The 18,868-nt window shown below is 37.5% G+C and overlaps 1 protein-coding gene across 4 annotated transcripts in view; it reads left to right on the top strand.

Annotated features, from left to right (window-relative positions):
* Positions 1–16,889, top strand: part of LOC125232573 (uridine phosphorylase 1) — a 42,607-nt gene extending 25,718 nt beyond the window's left edge. For all 4 annotated transcript variants that reach the window (XM_048138467.1, XM_048138331.1, XM_048138407.1 and 1 more), the window contains 5 exons: positions 14,211–14,396; positions 14,919–15,057; positions 15,465–15,658; positions 15,865–15,938; positions 16,100–16,889. In XM_048138467.1, the coding sequence (XP_047994424.1) occupies positions 14,211–14,396; positions 14,919–15,057; positions 15,465–15,658; positions 15,865–15,938; positions 16,100–16,208 (702 nt within the window). In that variant the 3' untranslated portion in view covers positions 16,209–16,889. The remainder of the gene's footprint in view (positions 1–14,210; positions 14,397–14,918; positions 15,058–15,464; positions 15,659–15,864; positions 15,939–16,099) is intronic.
* The last annotated feature ends 1,979 nt before the right edge of the window (positions 16,890–18,868 follow it).

Here is an 18,868-nt window from a genome sequence, read left to right as displayed (position 1 = left end):
AGTGTAAATGTCAACGGCAGAGACTATGTACCTATTGTACCTACACTTAGTAGTAATAAAATCAGGGCACGTTGCAAGCAGTTATCTGCAATGTGATCCGTTTACATTGATCTGGATTGTAGTCACCTCGGCAACTCGCTTCACCTTGCACGGGCGGTGACCGCTGTTTCTAGTGAAAGGTTACAGAAAACTTACTCGCCTAATAAAAATACATATTGATCAGTTTATTTACGATGTTGGTAATTCATCATAAATATTTGATAGTGTATATCTGAACGACATTAGTTTTTTTTTGATAGTAGAGGTATGTATTATAATTATGTAGCAAACTTGTCATGTCGGGGTATGCGGCCGGCGCTTGTGCCACAGGCCACAGGGAAGCCCGTGATAATGCTTTTTACCTTATCCGATTCAAATACTAAATTGTCATCAACGTTTGATTACTTTTGGAACATCGTATACTTAGTTATTAGGCACACTAAATCATGTCGTAACAGTTCCTTAATTAAACTTAGTAGAGTGACCATGTTTGTAAGTACAGTTAACCAATTGGAACCAGAACTATGTCATAGAGACGTTATAAATCAGATTGTAAGAAATCTCTTACTGCTTTTCATTTTGACATGGTTCAAATTAGTTCACTGTACTCTGTTCTAGGGTTCAAATTAGTTCACTGTACTCTGTACTTAAATAAATTTGTCCTTAACAAAAAAGTAATATATTCATATATTCATATTCATTTATTTTGTATTAATTATACATTGTCAGTCTTACAATTAGGTATATATATTATTTACAAAGGAATTTAACATGTCAAACAATGGCGTGAACAAGGAAAGTATGGTTAATATTCTTAATTATAAATTGTCATAAAAATACATATCAATAACTAATTAGTGACTAAACTAAATAGTAAGTTTAAAAAGATGTAACAATTAATACTTAGGTACTTATTACATTTTATCGTGCTATTACTATTCATCCAAGAATTCAGCTACTGAATAATAGGCCTTTTGGATTAAATGGGATTTTAGTTTTAGAATAAATCCTAAATTGGTGCGCGCGCTTTTGATATATACTGGGATCTTATTATACAGTTTAGGTCCCAAATTCCCTATACATGTAAGGAGAGAGCGGTTTTTTTTAATCTATGTTTTGGCAATTCTAAGTCGTATTGTCTCTGGTCTCGGAAGCGGTTGCTGGTCCAATTTTTCCTCGGAAACATGTTTAAGTTTTGCCTTACGTATTTGCCTACCTCCAGAATCAGCTTACAGGGTAAAGTAAGAATATGAAGGTCAATAAATAACTGACGAGCCGGCGCGTCAGGGGCCACTCGTGCCATTTTCCTCACAATTTTCTTTTGTATGAGGAAAGGTCTGTCCCTGTCAGCAGCCAAGCCCCACAAATCCAAACCATATGACAAGACAGAATGACAGTATGCATGGTAGGCTATCATCAGGTTTTCCTTAGACAGGATAGGCATAAGCCGAGATATTATATAATATGCTGAGTTAAGTTTCGTGCATATTCTGTCGATATGTTCTTTCCTATACAGGAAAAATATAAATGCTGTGCCAATTCCGATCGATTTTAGGCGAGTTAAATATCTGAAAATGATTGAATGCTTGTCAAACGGGATAAGTTTCGGGCCCATTTACGGTGTTTTTGCGAGTTGCTAACTACTCACATTTGAGTGGTAAATTAAATGTAGGAACTCAGACACCCTTCTCCTTATGCCATACTTGTTTGTATTGAGCTTACGGTTTCAATCAATCAATCAATCAATCAAAATATTCTTTATTCAAATAGGCTTACAGCACTTTTAAATTGTCAACAGTGTATTGATCTTATTCTAAATATCGGTTTGCATATCAATCTAAATTGTATAAAAAAATACTAGTATAAAAATTTCTAGAATAAATTCTAAATGTCAAAAAAATTGTATAAAAATACATTGAATTATCAATAATTATCATCATTAATAAGCTATATAATTAATGGTTTTCAACAATACTTGTATCCCACGGTGTTTCATCATTCATGTAGTCTTGTGTGCTGTAGTAGGCTTTAGAGATCAGTATACGCTTTACATAATGTTTAAATCGATTAAAAGACAGTTCAGTGATGGCATTAGGAAGTTTGTTATAAAATCTTACACAATTACCCATGAATGATTTTTTAATTTTATGGAGCCGAGTGAAGGGCACTGCAAGCTTATGCTTATTTCTAGTGTTTATATTATGTACATCACAGTTTTTCTTAAATTTACAAATGTTTTTATGTACATACATAATATTCTCATAAATATATTGACAATGCACTGTCATTATATTAATGTCCTTAAACTTATCTCTAAGTGAGTCTCTATGGTTCATTTTGTATATTGCTCGAATAGCCCTCTTCTGCAGAACAAATATGGTATTTATCTCTGAAGCACTGCCCCATAGTAAAATACCATATGACATAATGCTGTGAAAGTAACTAAAATAAACTAATCGAGCTGTTTCCACGTCTGTTAACTGACGGATCTTGCTCACTGCAAATGCTGCAGAGCTCAGTCTATTCGAGAGGGTAGCAATATGGGGACCCCACTGAAGTTTAGAATCTAAAGTTATGCCAAGAAAAACTGTACTATCTACCAGTTCCAATTCCTCATCCTTCACAACGACACTTGCTTGTTCATTTTTAGCATTACTCGTTACAAACTTAATACATTTAGTCTTTTTCTCATTTAACAATAAGTTATTAACACTAAACCAATTAACTACTTCGGAAATAGCATTGTTTACATTTTCACAAGTTTGTTGCTGACGTTTGGCTTTGAAAATAAGGGAAGTATCATCTGCAAACAATACTATATCATGGTGGGTCTTTACAAGATATGGCAGGTCATTAATGTAGATAAGGAACAGGAAAGGCCCCAATATTGATCCCTGCGGTACACCCATAGAGACTAGTGACCCCGGTGAGCGCTGTCCATTCACGTCGACCCTTTGTATTCTATCGTGTAAGTAAGATTTGACTAAATTCAGTGCCGATCCTCGCACTCCATAGTAGTGCAATTTCCTGATCAGTGTTTCATGACAGACGCAATCGAAAGCCTTAGATAAATCACAGAAGATACCCAAGGCATCCTGTGACTCCTCCCAGGCATCGAAAATCTGTTTGATTAGCTCAACACCAGCGTCGGTTGTTGAGCGACCCCGTGTAAAACCAAATTGTTTATTGTGCATTAGATTATTGATGTTAAAATGTTGCAATAGCTGAAATAACACTAACTTTTCAAAAATTTTGCTGAATGTCGGTAACACTGATATCGGTCTAAAATTAGTGGGGTCGGATGTGCTACCAGATTTAAATAATGGAATGACTTTACTGTGTTTCATAAGATCAGGAAACTCACCACAATCAACACTGTTATTAAAGATAACTACCAAGTCAGGCGCTACAATTTCTATCAAAGATTTAACACCATGGACAGAGACTCCCCAGAGGTCACAAGTTTTTTTAACATTAATTGATTGAAATGGATTTAGTTAAGTATACATAGTTATGAAAGAATGTTTCATGGATTTAGTTAAGTATACATAGTTATGAAAGCGTACACAACCGCAGGCCTAGCGTGAAATTAGTTTGAGGCTGTGGGTGTTCGATACCGCTACAAACTGACGAAAATGTATACTATTAATACTGATAGGAGTTTTATTAAGGCACGTCATGACACGGCTGATTTGTTGTTACATACGTATACGTTTTGCTTTCGGTTCATTTCAATTTATAATAAACGAATTTTATGAACTAGGTACTTATACAATAATGGCCCCCTTATTCATAAAAAAGTTACTGTACTGATTAGTTAAAAAGTGTTTTGTCCCTTTCTCACAAATACGTCGATATGATAGATGATGACAAACGAATATCAGCTAACCCAGGTGTACCTAGAAAGCTTTTATGAATAACGCTATAAGGATATGTAGCGTATTTAACGGAGTACAGATGTGGTGCGAAAAGAGTTTTCTTCGTATTTTTCCGGAAACGTTCGTATTTGTCATGCTAGTTCAGTCAATGTCAGTACATCTTGTACTGAGACTGACTGAAATAGTATGACACGTTCGTACGTTTCCGTAACAATAGGCTAGTTTCCTATACTTAAAATAAAATATTTTATGTAGTGCACGAAATAAAGCACCACATAATTAGAAGAAAAATTTGGACAGTAGTTATGTTCAAACATAGTTTCTATTTAATAAGTTAAAGAGAAATATATGAAGTAAATGAATTGACCGTGACGTCACTCCTCAGTATTTCATAGTAATTCCATATTAGCAAATCGTTTTGACAGTTCTTAAAAAGAAGCTGATTTGACTGGTAGGAAACTAGCCTATATAGTCCGTTTGCTTCTGGAAAGTTATGTATGAAAATGTTGGCATAATTAATGGAAGATTTTTTTTGATTGGGATATGTACATTACAGGCCGAAGTTATTTTTCATCAACCCTCCCCATCCCTCCCCCCTCTGCGTCACCCCTCTTCCCCCCTTAAATAGCCGAAAATGCGGTTTTTCGCGATTTCTGACAAAACCGTTGTAGATACAGAAAAAGCGTGTAGGAAAAAAGTAATCCTTGATAAATTTACTACAAATCGTTCATTGACACTTTGGTTCTAGCACTTATAGGTTTCGCGTGATCCATCACGAAAGTTGGTCCTTTACTGCAATTTTCTTTAGTGAATGTTAAGTTTTCTCCCAAATTGCTTACGAAATCTGTTTGATATTACTAAAATATTATAAACTGAAAATGAATTTCAGGGGGAAAAATCACTACCATGGGTGGGACTTGAACTCACGGCTACTGGATTGATACTCCAGGGCTCAATACGAAAGCAAATCTTTTCGCACCACATCTGTAGGTATATTTACTCGCTTTTGTTTTCGCGCCGTCATTGGGCAAACAGAGATACGAAGCGTCAATTGATCAATTAGGCTGCCGCGTCGGTGCGAATATCAGTACTGATTTCTGTTGGTTTAGGGCTGCTTGAACTGGTTATTATGCGATATAAATGCTACATTAATATATAGTCTTTGGGACTAAGTAGACCCTATTTAGACTTAACATAGAAAAGCCAACAAAGTGAGGGCAGCTCCAGTCGTACGGCTAGCGAACGAATAGATTGCATTGCAGCGTATATGGAGTATAGACGAGGGTGCTCACAGTTATTATTTCCTTCATAAAATGAGTGGTGTTTTGCTAACGCTCATGATGACTGATGTGTCGTTTTAGGGAATGTTTCCTCCGAAGTTTGAATTTTGTACCTACAGTTTCCGAAGTTTCCTCAATTCTGTAAAATTGACGGTCTCCTTTTTGGCAACCAGAATATCTGCATACTTCCAAGCACGAAATTATCTTGAAAGTCTTCTCATCTGGTATTAGAATAAAGTAGATATTTAATAATATTAAGTCAATTATACATCACACAAGCTTTAGTATCGTTACTTGAATCAATGGAATGTACCGTACGAATGGTCAAGTCACATGTTTAGTTTTGTTTACTTGCTCTAATACCTATAGATTACAATATTGTTTACATTATGTGCTATAATTATGTACTACTACTAGCAATTAACCTTTGCATTGTCGGAGACCAAAGGTGCCGGCGGTGGCACTACAGTACAACCACAATGACACTCACGGTCACGGTCAACGGTTCATATAAACATCTTGAAGCTCTATAGACTATATCACCTAGCTCCACATATTGCCACAACACATATTGTATTGTGCTCTCCTGTTCGTCTAATCTATCACGTCCATACTTTGAGAGATATTTAACGATAAATTATAAATTTACAAACATACAAAAAAATGCGACCAAACCCACCAGTGACCAAGCTGGACAACGAACCCGGGTTTTCACCTTACGCAGCTCGCAAAACATGGGAACAATTTTATCTAGATAAGTAGGTAATAGAGAGTGGTCATACGTCGGTTTTTTTTTATAGATACACTGGCTTTTGCCCACGGCTTCACTCGCGTTAAAATCTAAAATTGCGGAATGCTGCATACAAATTTCCACCCCCTACTTTAGGGAAGGGGGGTTGGAAAGGGACAAAAAAGTAGCCTATGTCACTCTTCATCCCTTCAACTATCTCCACATAAAAAATCTCGTTAATTCGTCGCTCCATTTTACCGTGAAAGAAGGACAAACAAACATACACACACACTTTCCCATTTATAATATTAATATGGATATGTACTTTTTCAGTAAATGCAGATTTTTGATTCACTGTACAAAGAAGTAGGTAAATTATTTTATTTCATCCACGTTTCACGCTCTTATTGAGTCATTAATTTTTAAATGATCGCTTACTATTGATTTTTCATTAGGTACGATTACCTGTCCGAAACTGCCACTTCACTACACTGGGCTGTTTATTGGAAAAGCAATTTTCATTTATTAAAACACTTGTAACTTAAATATTAAAATTCCAATTTTGTGTAGGGTCTGCTAGTTTCAGTTCACGTATTCTATAGTTCTCGTCCACACACGGAATTGCAAATAATTAATAAGGTATATGTCTCTATACGATAGGTATAGATGCGCTGGTGGCCTAGCGGTAAGAGCGTGCGACTTTCGATCCGGAGGTCGCAGGTTCAAACCCCGGCTCGTACCAATGAGTTTTTCGGAACTTATGTGCGAAATGTCATTTGATATTTGTCAGTCGCTTTTCGGTGAAGGAAAACATCGTGAGGAAACCGGACTAATTCCAACAAGGCCTAGTTACCCTCCGGGTTGGAAGGTCAGATGCCAGTCGCTTTCGTAAAACTAGTGCCTATGCCAAATCTTGGGATTAGTTGTCAAAGCGGACCCCAGGCTCCCATGAGCCGTGGCAAATGCCGGGACAACGCAAGGAGGATGAAGTTATAGGTATATTGTTAGGATGACAAGAAGGTATTATTCTAACATTTCGTGAAATGGACGAAAACTAGCTCTGGGCGGAAACTAGCAAAGTAAATGCGTTTTCACATTATCCGATCCGGTGTAGGGAAATGGTAGATTTCAAAGATGGCGCCTTGAATATACATAATTATAAGATATCGGTCCTACATCTGATACTTATCTGATCTGGTAATGTGGAAATGCACTAATTCTACGCTGAGTTCCGGTCTATTAAATGTCACTACAGCACAGTCTATTAAAATCAAACACATATATAACTCCGTATAGACAGATAAAGTCTAAGAAAAAAACGTACCTCAGTACCATACAGAAAAAGGTAATACGGTTGCCTAGATGGCATTACACCTTTGGGGTACGCTCAGCTAGATGGCGCTAATATTAATATTTGCCATTTTAACACATATCAAGCTAAGAATATGGGCCAAATTGTCAAAACTGAGGTTCAAAAGTTTTAAGCCTGTGTCAAGAGATGACTGTGATTACACATTTTACCAGTAACTCCCTATAATACTCGATCCTCTTTGATTAAAATGATATATTCTTTATTTGTGTATAGATATATTTTTAACACTATTAACTGATATTAGTAAAACAAAGTCGGGAATTTTAAGATTAATGCTAATATTTTCACAAGTTGTCTTTGCAAAGACTTGCAGAGTTCATACATCACTCGCCTGCTCTTTTAAATAACCGCTCCCGAGTGAATTCTAGTTTAGTCAGTGACATAATATATGGCGCGCCTTCGCTTCCATAACATATATTTAGCATATATAATTTAAAAGGGCCACAAATAGGTTTTGCCTTAGAGCCCCGGGGCGGAAGGTGAGGTTTGGATGCCAAGTTGTTTTCTATTTTATCACCAGGTTCACCTACGGGTCTCCTAAAATTGTCAGATGTATCGCAAGTTGGGTATTTACCTACCCCTGATCCATATACACACGTAGTCACGCTTGTTTTTCCCGCAGGAATAGGCAGATACCACGGATTTCCGCTTCCTACAATCCTGAGTATCTTGAAATACATCTTTCGCTTCTTTCACTTTCATAACATTCTTCATCTCGACAACCTAACCAACAACAACATGTCTAAAAATATGCCTTCCTTAGGTTGACTTTACTAAGGATTTTGGTACGCGTGTGACATTTTTAAGTACTTACATATGGGAGCTGATTGGTTGACAGACCTTCGTTTCTCATGAGAGCTTAATTCCGTTCAGCCGTTGTTTCATGGCGCGTGTAGCCGTAGGTATTTATTGATCAGGTTATTAAGTGATAGAAGGACACATTGACAACGACTAGTTTCTGGGCGATTATATCGGCAGGTGGCACTTTACACAATAATGGTTTTCATATATCTATTTATAATATAAGAATATATCTGACAAGAGCTGCATCCCTCGGTGCCTTTATATTTCATGAAAGTGTCAAATGAGTCGTAGCATATTGTAGCGTCTTGGCGCTTTTAGGAAAGGTCACACGATCAGTGACTACTCGTACCATTAGTTCAGTATATGATACTCAACGTCGAGAGCGTCCCGGAAAACGTATAGGAAAAATGAATATCACCCCCAAATTAGCTCTTATTGCACTACAAATAAGAACGTGTTAGATATGTGTACGGCGTTTAAGGGCATTTTTAGAAATTGGGACCCAAAATTAGTGACATTTGTTAACAAAAATGAACTCGATGTCAGTTTTGTGACGACAATTACGAATAAAATTTGTTTGAAAAAAAAAACTTTTTTCATGTTCTAAATGTAGATATTTAGAGCGCAAAAGCAATATTTTTATTGAAATTCCATGCTTAATTGTCGTCACAAAACTGACATCGAGTTAATTTTTGTTAACAACTATCACTAATTTGAAAGACACGGAAACGGCAGGTAACAGTAATATAATAGTTTGGGGGTGCTGTCACCGCTGTCTTAGGAAACCAGAGCTTAACTGTTTACAAAGAGAACAGGCGTTTAACTTTCCCATCGATCGCATTTTGTTTCCCTGCCCTGTCATTCACAATTCATATAATATCGACTTACCCTGAATACACACCACGCTTAACAAACCAAACACAGCGTACCCGCTTACTTGAGTGCGTGTTCACTTGGAACTTTATTATTAATGCTAACTTAGTTTAATTAAACAAACAAGGTGTTATACTGCAATAAATCATGTTTTATAATATTTAAATATTCTCTGACTTGTTTGCCGCTGGGTGATATAAATAGGCAAGACTAGTTTGTATTCGAATAGATATTTATTATCACACATGATGTATTAAGGCACATGTATTAGATGGGGGATGTCTGAAAATTTTAAAATCGCCTGATATTTTTTCTGGTGATAGGAATAAGCATTTCTATTTACAGAAAAAAGTTACAGATTTTTTGGTAGCACCATACATTTTATAAAAATAAAAACGTGTTGCTCGACTGCGCGTACGACCCACTTCGGCAGTTATGAGATTTGTCTTAGTCTTTAAAAAAATTCCATTTTGAATCTGTGCTAGCCATAGACACTGACAATATTGTATGTTTGAGCTGATGGCCAAGTTGCCAATGCTCCCAATAAATTAAAAAAAAAAAAAAAAAAAAATAGACACTGACAGTTGATTGTCAGCTTGACATTTTTCTCGGAGAATTCATAACCATATCTGGTGAACTATTTATTACTGTTTTCGACTCATTTTCTCTCCCTGGCCTCTGATTTTGCCTCCTTCTACGACTACCTTCGCTCTCGAACCCCGGACGTTGATTTTACTGGCTTAAAACGACGACCTTTGATATTAACCTCTGGACCTGATTCTGCTTGCATTAACGAAGACGTTTGCTTTTAAACACTGGACCTGATCCTGCTGAACTGTTTACGATCCGTTTTGCCTCCCTGACTTCTGATTTTGCTTGATATAAGGACGATCATCGCTTTTAAGTTCCGGACACTATTTGTTATAATGAATACAAGTACATAAACACGATATAAGGATCCCAAAACATGCTTTATACCAACTTGTTCTAAAACCAACCAGAAAAACCCAGATTTAAAATTGTTCATATTAAGAAAGGAGCTGAAGGAAAGTTGGTGTCAATAGGTTGGCAGGAACTGCCCAACCAGAGTGCGATTTTGCTGTGAAGACCACCCGAGTGTAAGATACCGTGTCTTGTTTACCAACCTTAAAATGCAGTTACACGCTGGCAATAATATCATAAAAAAGAAAGCCATAAATATCTGACATGGTGGCATTTTATAAAATGTGTATTTTTTGGATAGACCAATAGGAAAAATATGGTAAAATACATTTTTTTTTTATAATTTGCAATGTCCTATAATAAAATATAATTGATTTATTTTATTGTGTTGTTTTATTTTACTTCTTAGTTGTAGGTGTGTGTCATGTGTGTCGAGTTACTGTCAAGTTACTATCAAATTCAGTCGGCTATGGCTTTCCATATTCTTCTATGGCCCTCCATACTGTTAAAGCATGATTAACGATTAACAGCACTATAGTAGATTGTGTTACGAGGGAGCAAAATTGCATATTTATAGCGAGGATATAAATTGAATTGTGAACAAAGTGAAGTATTCTATATGTAATTGAATACTGAGTGTAGCTACTGGGATTCGAAAAGAAAGGGTTATTTTCTTCCCTGCACTTTTCCTCTTTGCTATTAGGGACCAAAGTGATACTTTTCCCTTCATTTTTTTTACATGGTTACATAACATACCATTTTTTATGTTCATATAACATATCATTATATATAAATTTCCTAAAAGTTGATGTTAATATATGTAGCAAATTTAATTCCACCTTGTGTCTTAACACTTTAATCCCTCACTACGCTCAGGATTAAATTTAAGAATACCTTGCTACACTCAAGATATATATCTCATTTTTCTCCCTTGTTGCACAATCTACTATTGCTACCATTTGACACTTTTTTTTTCATATCATATAAGCAAAATACTAAAATATGAATCAGGTCTGTTGTAAAAATATTATGCACTTAATCGACACAATTTTTTTATACATAATATTAAAATATGTTACAACATAAAAATGTTCTCATAGCAATATAGGTATTAAGATTTAGAAGATTATAAGTATTAAGATTTTTAGTTATTAAGAACTATATTTGCAGTGCCCTTACAGGGTTCATAGCTGTGCTATACCTACTGAAATGTACCAACTTATGTACCTATGATGGCAATAAAGAACACAAAACACTTTCCGTGGCGTTAATATTTTATACAGGCCAGACAAAGTTATTGAACAGAAAAGTGTCACTTAATTCCCTCCTAACAGGGCCGAAAAGTACACTTTCTGAATGGGTGATGTGAAAAGCAGTAGGCGTCACATCGCAAACTCATTTCCTTTTTGAGCACTAACTACTTAAAGCAGACAATAAACCAACAATCTAAAGTTATTTGTTTAGGGCACAGGTCCTTCTCTAGTTCTCATCTGTAGGCAGGTGCGCTTATGAATCACTACTAGGAGTTAGCCTGTTTTCACATTACCCGATCCAATATCGGATGTCGGAAGGATTTCAATGGGAAAAAATCCAAGACGACGCCTGTAATGTATGGGATATCGGTCCAACATCTGGTATTAGATCGAATAATGTGAAAACGTACTTATGGGTGCTAAAATGAGTAATAATGTCAATATAGATCAAGACAAATTTTTCAAAAATAAGACAAATTTATGTTTATTACACTCTAATAACATTTAGTTGCACTTTTCAAAATTAATGGGATACACATTCTCTGTCCAAAATATCTCTGCATCTTTCATCAATTTCTTCTTCACAGGCATTGTGTTTGTCGCTGTTCCACATTTTGGCAAATTAGATGAACTAGCTCTTACAAAATCGCTAGTACCTATCCACGTTTTCCCAATTCAATGGGCTTAAAAATTGTAATCAGGTCCGGGGTTCACCGTAAAGGCCGTCGGCAGCAAGCAGGGCAAGCACACGTCTTCGTTAATGCAAGTAGAATCAGGTCCAGGGTTTAAAATCAAAGGTCGTCGTTTTAAGCCAGTAAAATCACGGTCCGGGGTTCGAGAGCGAAGGTAGTCGTAGAAGGAGACAAAATCAGAGGCCAGGGAGAGAAGATGAGTCGAAAACAGTAATAAATAGTTCACCAGATATGGTTATGAATTCTCCGAGAAAAATGTCAAGCTGACAATCAACTGTCAGTGTCTGTGGCCAGCACAGATTCAAAATGGAATTTTTTTAAAGACTAAGACAAATCTCATAACTGCCGAAGTGGGTCGTACGCGCAGTCGAGCAACACGTTTTTATTTTTATAAAATGTATGGTGCTACCAAAAAATCTGTAACTTTTTTCTGTAAATAGAAATGCTTATTCCTATCACCAGAAAAAATATCAGGCGATTTTAAAATTTTCAGACATCCCCCATTCGAAGGGTGTCAAGCCAGGGCTATTTGCGTGATTCGCCATTATGGTATTACACTTACGGCTGTGTGTATAATTGTATATAACCATTTAACCATCTATTTTACGAATTTTCGTGCACAGAGTTTTGTTGGATGTCGAGAGAGCAGAAGCCTACAACAACCTCACTACGGCTGTCGTTTGTTAGGCAACCAATAACAATTTCTATTTTACACTCACAATTTCTATTTTGTCACACTACTATATATGTATTATAATATAGCGGGTAGTGACCCTGACTGCTACGCCGCGGTCTCGGATTCCAATCCCGGTAAGGGCCATTTATTTGTGTGATGAACACAGATATTTGTTCCTGAGTCATGAATGTTCTCTATGTATTGAAGTACTTGTATATTATGTATACCGTTGTCTGAGTACCCACAACACAAGCTTTCTTGAGCTTACCGTGGGACTAAGTCAATCTGTGAAAAAATAATATTTATTTAATAATATTTATGTATATATATCTGTTTTTCTTTCTATTTTAGTTTCTTATTTAACTCTCGGGTTTAAGGAGATTGCTATATTGTATTGATAGTGTAACATTATTATGTAATTTATTAGTAGTCAAGTAGTCATAATTAATTGAGTACAGTTAATGTTTTTATGTGGGTCTATTTAATGATGGTAGGGATAACCTTGACTTTTATAATGTTAAATTTTTATCCTTCCACCAATAAAGGCATACGTTGCGGAATTTTTAAGTACTCTATACTGTGTACTTGTTCGCGGTTGGCATGGCAACGAATTCTAATTTGGCACGCTTCTACTCATTCGTGAATTATTTTATTTATTTACATAATAATCTATAATTCAAACTTTAAAAAATATATTGTGAGTTGTGAGGTACATAATTTATGTTAAACAATGTAAAATACATCAAAAAAATATGAAAAAATAGTCAAGATAAATATTTGTTTCATAATAGCAATCATTCTTATTATTGTTATCCTTATTCATTGCTATATTGTGATTATTTACAAGAATAAACCCACAAACCGGCCAATCTCGGTTGGTTTCATGAATTCCCGAGATCTCGCCTGGGCCCCAATTTCGACGAGATTGCATTCCCTAGTAGTAAGTATGTATGGAACGCATAGAGACTTACTGCATTTTAAGTTTGAGGAGCAGTGTGAGATACGAAATTTTTTCAAAGCAGTGACGAGATTCCCGGCATTTGCCACGGCTCGTGGGAGCCTGGGGTCCGTTTTGACAACTAATCCCAAGATTTGGCGTAGGCACTAGTTTTACGAAAGCGACTGCCATCTGACCTTCCAACCCGGAGGTAACTAGGCCTTATTGGGATTAGTCCGGTTTCCTCACGATGTTTTCCTTCACCGAAAAGCGACTGGCAAATATCAAATGACATTTCGCACATAAGTTCCGAAAAACTCATTGGTACGAGCCGGGGTTCGAACCCGCGACCTCCGGATCGAAAGTCGCACGCTCTTACCGCTAGGCCACCAGCGCTTCGACGAGATATAATGTACTTAGGTATATTCTGTTCCTCAGAAAAACACTAACAAACCTTTGCCTTTGATATGTAACACTGTCTTTCCACTCTAAAATTGAGCTGCTTATATGAGCTATGTGATCTACATACTTTATTAGTGTAAGTGTAAAGGTAAAGGAAACAAAACACCACTTCGTGCAGCTTTTGTTTGTTAATAAGTCAGGAGGAGCGGTGTCTCTTGACACAGGTATTTTTACTTATATACTTAAAAAGATGCACCAACCTGATTGTTTAAATATCTGTGCTACTGAATAAATCATTTATTTTATTTTTATAAGTTCTTGTATCATTCCAGCACGGCATGGGCATCCCATCAGTGGGCATCCTGCTCCACGAGGTGATCAAGCTGATGTACCACGCCAAGGTCCGGGACCCGGTGTTTTTCCGGATCGGGACTTGCGGCGGCGTCGGCTATGAGGGGGGCACTGTAGTCATCTCTGATGAGGCGGTTGATGGTGCGCTGAAAAATGCTCTGGAACTGGTAAGATGCTCTGCATGTTATGGGGTGGGCTTACAAACTGATGTATTGCGCCAAGGTCTGGGACACGGTGTTCATCCGAATCGGGACTTGCGGCGGCGTGGGCTATGAGGGGGGCACTGTAGTTGACTGTAGTCATCTCTGATGAGGCGGTTGATGGTGCGCTCAAGAATGCTTTGGAACTGGTAAAATGTCCTACAATGATGTTATAGGAGGTGGGATACAAGCTGATGTATTGCGCCAAGGTCCGGAACCCGGTATTCTTCCGGAACAATACTTGAGGCTACGAGGGAGGCACTGTTGTAAACTAACGTACCTGAAGTAGAGAGGAAACTCTGAACCAGTAAGCAGAATGCAATGTCCGTATATTTCGGAGTTCACTGTTTGTAGAGTGGGAGTGCTAGTTTAACCTTCAAAATAAGCAAAACCCTTGTCTACTTAGAAGTGTTATCGAACTATTCAAAAGCAGTGTGTGTGTATCTGAAACCTATTTGTCACTAAAACAAGTGAGTTCTCACATTGCAGACGGTGCTGGGCAACACAGTTTCACGGCCGGCCAAGTTGGACCGGCGGCTGGCGCGCGAGCTGCGCGCCCTCGCTGACCCGGAGGACCCGTACGATACCGTCACCGGCAAGACCATGTGCACCTACGACTTCTACGAGGGTACGTACTTACCAATAAGTATACCGAATGCTTTTGCCTCGATTTATCAGAAGTATAGATCTAGAATGGACAGATACGGAGATAGATATAAGTTAAAAGATGATTAAGACGAGCACTTCAGCTTAAGTTGCAGCTATATTGAAAGTAGACTGAAGAAGCGATTCCATCAAAGCGCGATAATTTACTTTTCTTTACCAAGATTTGAACATTCGATTGTAGACGTCAAGCGTTTATTCGTTATTTTATTGCCGAATTTCCGTAATCGCAACACAGGTTAACTATTTAATAGGCAGCTCGTAACTTTTATCTTACAATGTAGCTTTACGTGGCTCGCTATCGGCCATTACAGACAAAGTAGGTACGTTCCTTCTTCACACATATACTTAATCTAAAAATGCCTGTTACAGGTCAAGGTCGACTTGACGGTGCATTCTGCGACTTCACCGAAGCAGACAAGATGGAGTATCTAGAGCGGCTCCACAAGGCTGGTGTGGTGAACATCGAGATGGAGTCCCTGGCGTTCGCGGCGCTCACGCACCACGCCGGCGTCAAGGCGGCCGTCGTGTGCGTCACGCTGCTCGACCGGCTCAAGGGCGACCAGGTTCGTTCCTATTTAGAGCATAGGATAAGATGATAGTATCTAGAAGTAGTAGAGTAGGTAACGAGACGGAATTTCTGGCTTTGGTAAACCAGAAAGTATTACATTGTATCGTTTAGTGATCATAAATAACTAGAAATATAAAAAAAAATATAACTATTGTTTTACATACTTCATAGTCATACTTAATAAACTGTTGTAATTTGCAGGTACTTGCCCCCAAGGAAGTTTTGGACGAGTGGCAACAGAGGCCGACCAAGCTTGTCTGCCGCTACATTAAGAGGTATGTAGACACTCCAACTGACTGTCTGATAAATAAAAGCGTCAATGAATTACTACTTTTAATTTCACCGAATACTTAGTTAAACCTTAGGTACCTACTTGTGTATGATACATGTCCTCTGAAATTTTGATCAAGTCTCTCACAGATGTATTTTCCCGCAGGTACCTGCAGATGAAGGGCCGCCTGTCGCTGGACGGGCACGGCTCCGTGTCCGTGAAGAGCCCGCGCCGGTTCAAGCTCGTGCAGCAGGAGTCCGAGACCTACGACTAAACTGCAGCAGCTGACTCTTCAGTCGACTGACCTAACCTACCCCAGGTCGACTAAGCTGTGCCAGCGTTGAGGTAACCAAGGGTCGGTTGCACCAAACCGTTTAAGAGTATCGAAGTATCATCGCGTTGATAAGTGAATTAACAGTTGCTGGTGCAACTGCCCCTAAGGCAGTTGTGGCCCGTCGTGTTGCTACGTTTAAAGTTACAGCCGTGGCACCAGGAGACTAAACTAACAGAACAGAATCGCAAGGAAATGCTGACCGCTTATCGAGGACCTTAGTACCTACACTTTACATGGAGTAAGATGAGGGTAGCTTGCAGCAATTAGAAAATATTTTTGTTTATAAAACTAAAATTTGAGAATTTAAATAAAACGGAACTACGAGGTATTGGAGAAAAAATATGAACTTTAGTTACACGGAAATGTATGAATGTTCAAGCTGCTGTTCTGAGTAGTTCAGTTTTCTGTGGTCGCCTGAAGTATCTGGGAAGTTAGCGGAAACTTGCATATGCTTATGTAACGTGTATGGTGCCAACCGCGACGATTACGCTATTATTCAAGGCACTAATAAGCTCATTTGACTAAACGGGAAAACTGCTTTAATTCTAAGCGAATACGAAGCTATTCGTGTATCATCGGTTAAACTGTATTCTTTTTGGTCAAGTGACGTTTTTAGCTGAATTTAAGACGGTCCCCCGTTTGAATGCCCTTGCTCGATCGCGCTACTTCCCCTCCCCGCACCCCTGTTATACGATACGTCGATCGAGATTCAAGACCACCATACATAACAAAACAAGTCGCCATCTAGGAGGAGTTGCTTGTACTAGATCGCAATACTATAAGCTACTAGCGCCAGGAGTTGCCTGTACGAATGTATGGGTACTAATACACTTTAATGCTATAAATATGCAAATTTTTTTTAACGAGAAAAACTACTAAACATATTATAAACGGAAATAAATGCAGTAAACTAAAGAAAAGTGACCAAGGCCTTCAGTTACCCGCGGCTGGAATGCTGTCGTATTATGGAAGATTTTTTTGTCAATAATCAATATGTATGTTGTTGTATTGACGTATCATAAAATTTTAAACTCGAACCAGAGGGCCCTGTGGCATCATCAATGGCCGTATCGATAACCGGAACAAAATGTATCTAAATTATCATTAGATAATTCCTGTTTTAGTACTAAAACAAATTGTTTATTTCACAATGTACAATGTCAAAAGTACTAGCGCATTTTGGCCAGTAGTCATAAGCAGAGTTTGGCACTGTGGTTTGTAACGCCGCTTACTGACTGAGTGTAGTACTAGTATGGTCTGGGTTCGATTCTGGCCTGAGGAATATTTTTTTGGTTTTTTTTTTTCAAAACCGATAAGTTTCTACATTATAAAGGTTTATATCTCCCGTTTACAATATTTATGGCAAGATTCATTGTTTTGTATGTTTTTCCTGATGTAAATTAATTGTAGGTTCACATAAAAAGTATCTTTTTTTTGCAATAAAACAGAACGCGTAGCAATAAATATAGGTACCTATTATAAATATTCACTTAAGCTAATGCATGTGCCTTGTGTTTGGGGTTGCGTTGCGACTTGCGAGTTGCGAGGTAGGTAGTCCGCAGCGCCGAGCCGGCGAAAGACTGCATATAGTCTAGAGCCAATTTGGCCACAAGTCGTCTCCTTCACGATTTTCGTCGACATCTCTTCTAAATACCTAAAACAGGTATGGATATGTTCCTCGTTCTCTCCAGATTACGAATTGACCTGTTTTAGTTTAAGGAGGGGGGGACGGGTCGAGAAAAAGAGGGGGAAAGATGGCGACCGACCATCATAGATATTTATTCACATCTCGAGTCCTATGGCACCAATCTGTTCGTGCGAGGTGTCATTTGAAAGCTTATTAAACCTACTTTAATTGTTTTCAAATAACTATGCTCATAAAAGTAACCGTTTAGGAAATATTTGAAAATATGTGTTTTTTTATCGCGCATGAATTGCACAAGTACTAGTAAAAAATGCGTCTAACTCAATAAACAATAACTTTACCGCAATTGATGTTATTATAAAATTTTTGCGTCTATTCATGTTCTTTCTAAAAATATAAGTTTCATTGGTATATGATAATATATAACCATATAATTAAGAATTTTGTTTGGCAGGGGTTATCCTCCAGGTCGCATAAACGGGCGCTGACCGTAGTAAAGTATTCAATATTTTTGAGGTCTTATTTTACGGATCCATATGTGAGAGGTATCGTTTGAAAGATAATTAAACCTGCTATAATTGTTTACACATAACTATAGTATTTAAGGTAGTTGTTTACATAATATTTGAAAATATGTGTTTTTTATCGAGCATGAATCGCACAAGTACTGGTAAAAAATGCTTCTAAGTCAATAAACAATAACGTTACCGCAATTGATGTTATTATAAAATTTACGCGACTATTTTATGAGCTTTCTAAAAATATAAGTTTTATTGGTAAGTGATAATATAACCATTAAATTACGAATTTTGTTTCGTAGTGGTCATTCCGCCGGTCGCATAAAAATGAGCGCTGACCGTAGTAAAGTATTCAATATTTTTAAGTTCTTATTTTACGGATCCATATGTAAGAGGTATCATTTGAAAGCAAATTAAACCTACTATAATTATTTTTG

The sequence above is a fragment of the Leguminivora glycinivorella genome, chromosome 1 (assembly GCF_023078275.1).
Source record: "Leguminivora glycinivorella isolate SPB_JAAS2020 chromosome 1, LegGlyc_1.1, whole genome shotgun sequence".
In the NCBI taxonomy this organism is placed as follows: domain Eukaryota; kingdom Metazoa; phylum Arthropoda; class Insecta; order Lepidoptera; family Tortricidae; genus Leguminivora; species Leguminivora glycinivorella.
Note: the sequence above shows the minus strand (reverse complement) of the source record. Positions and strands in the feature narration are given on the sequence as shown.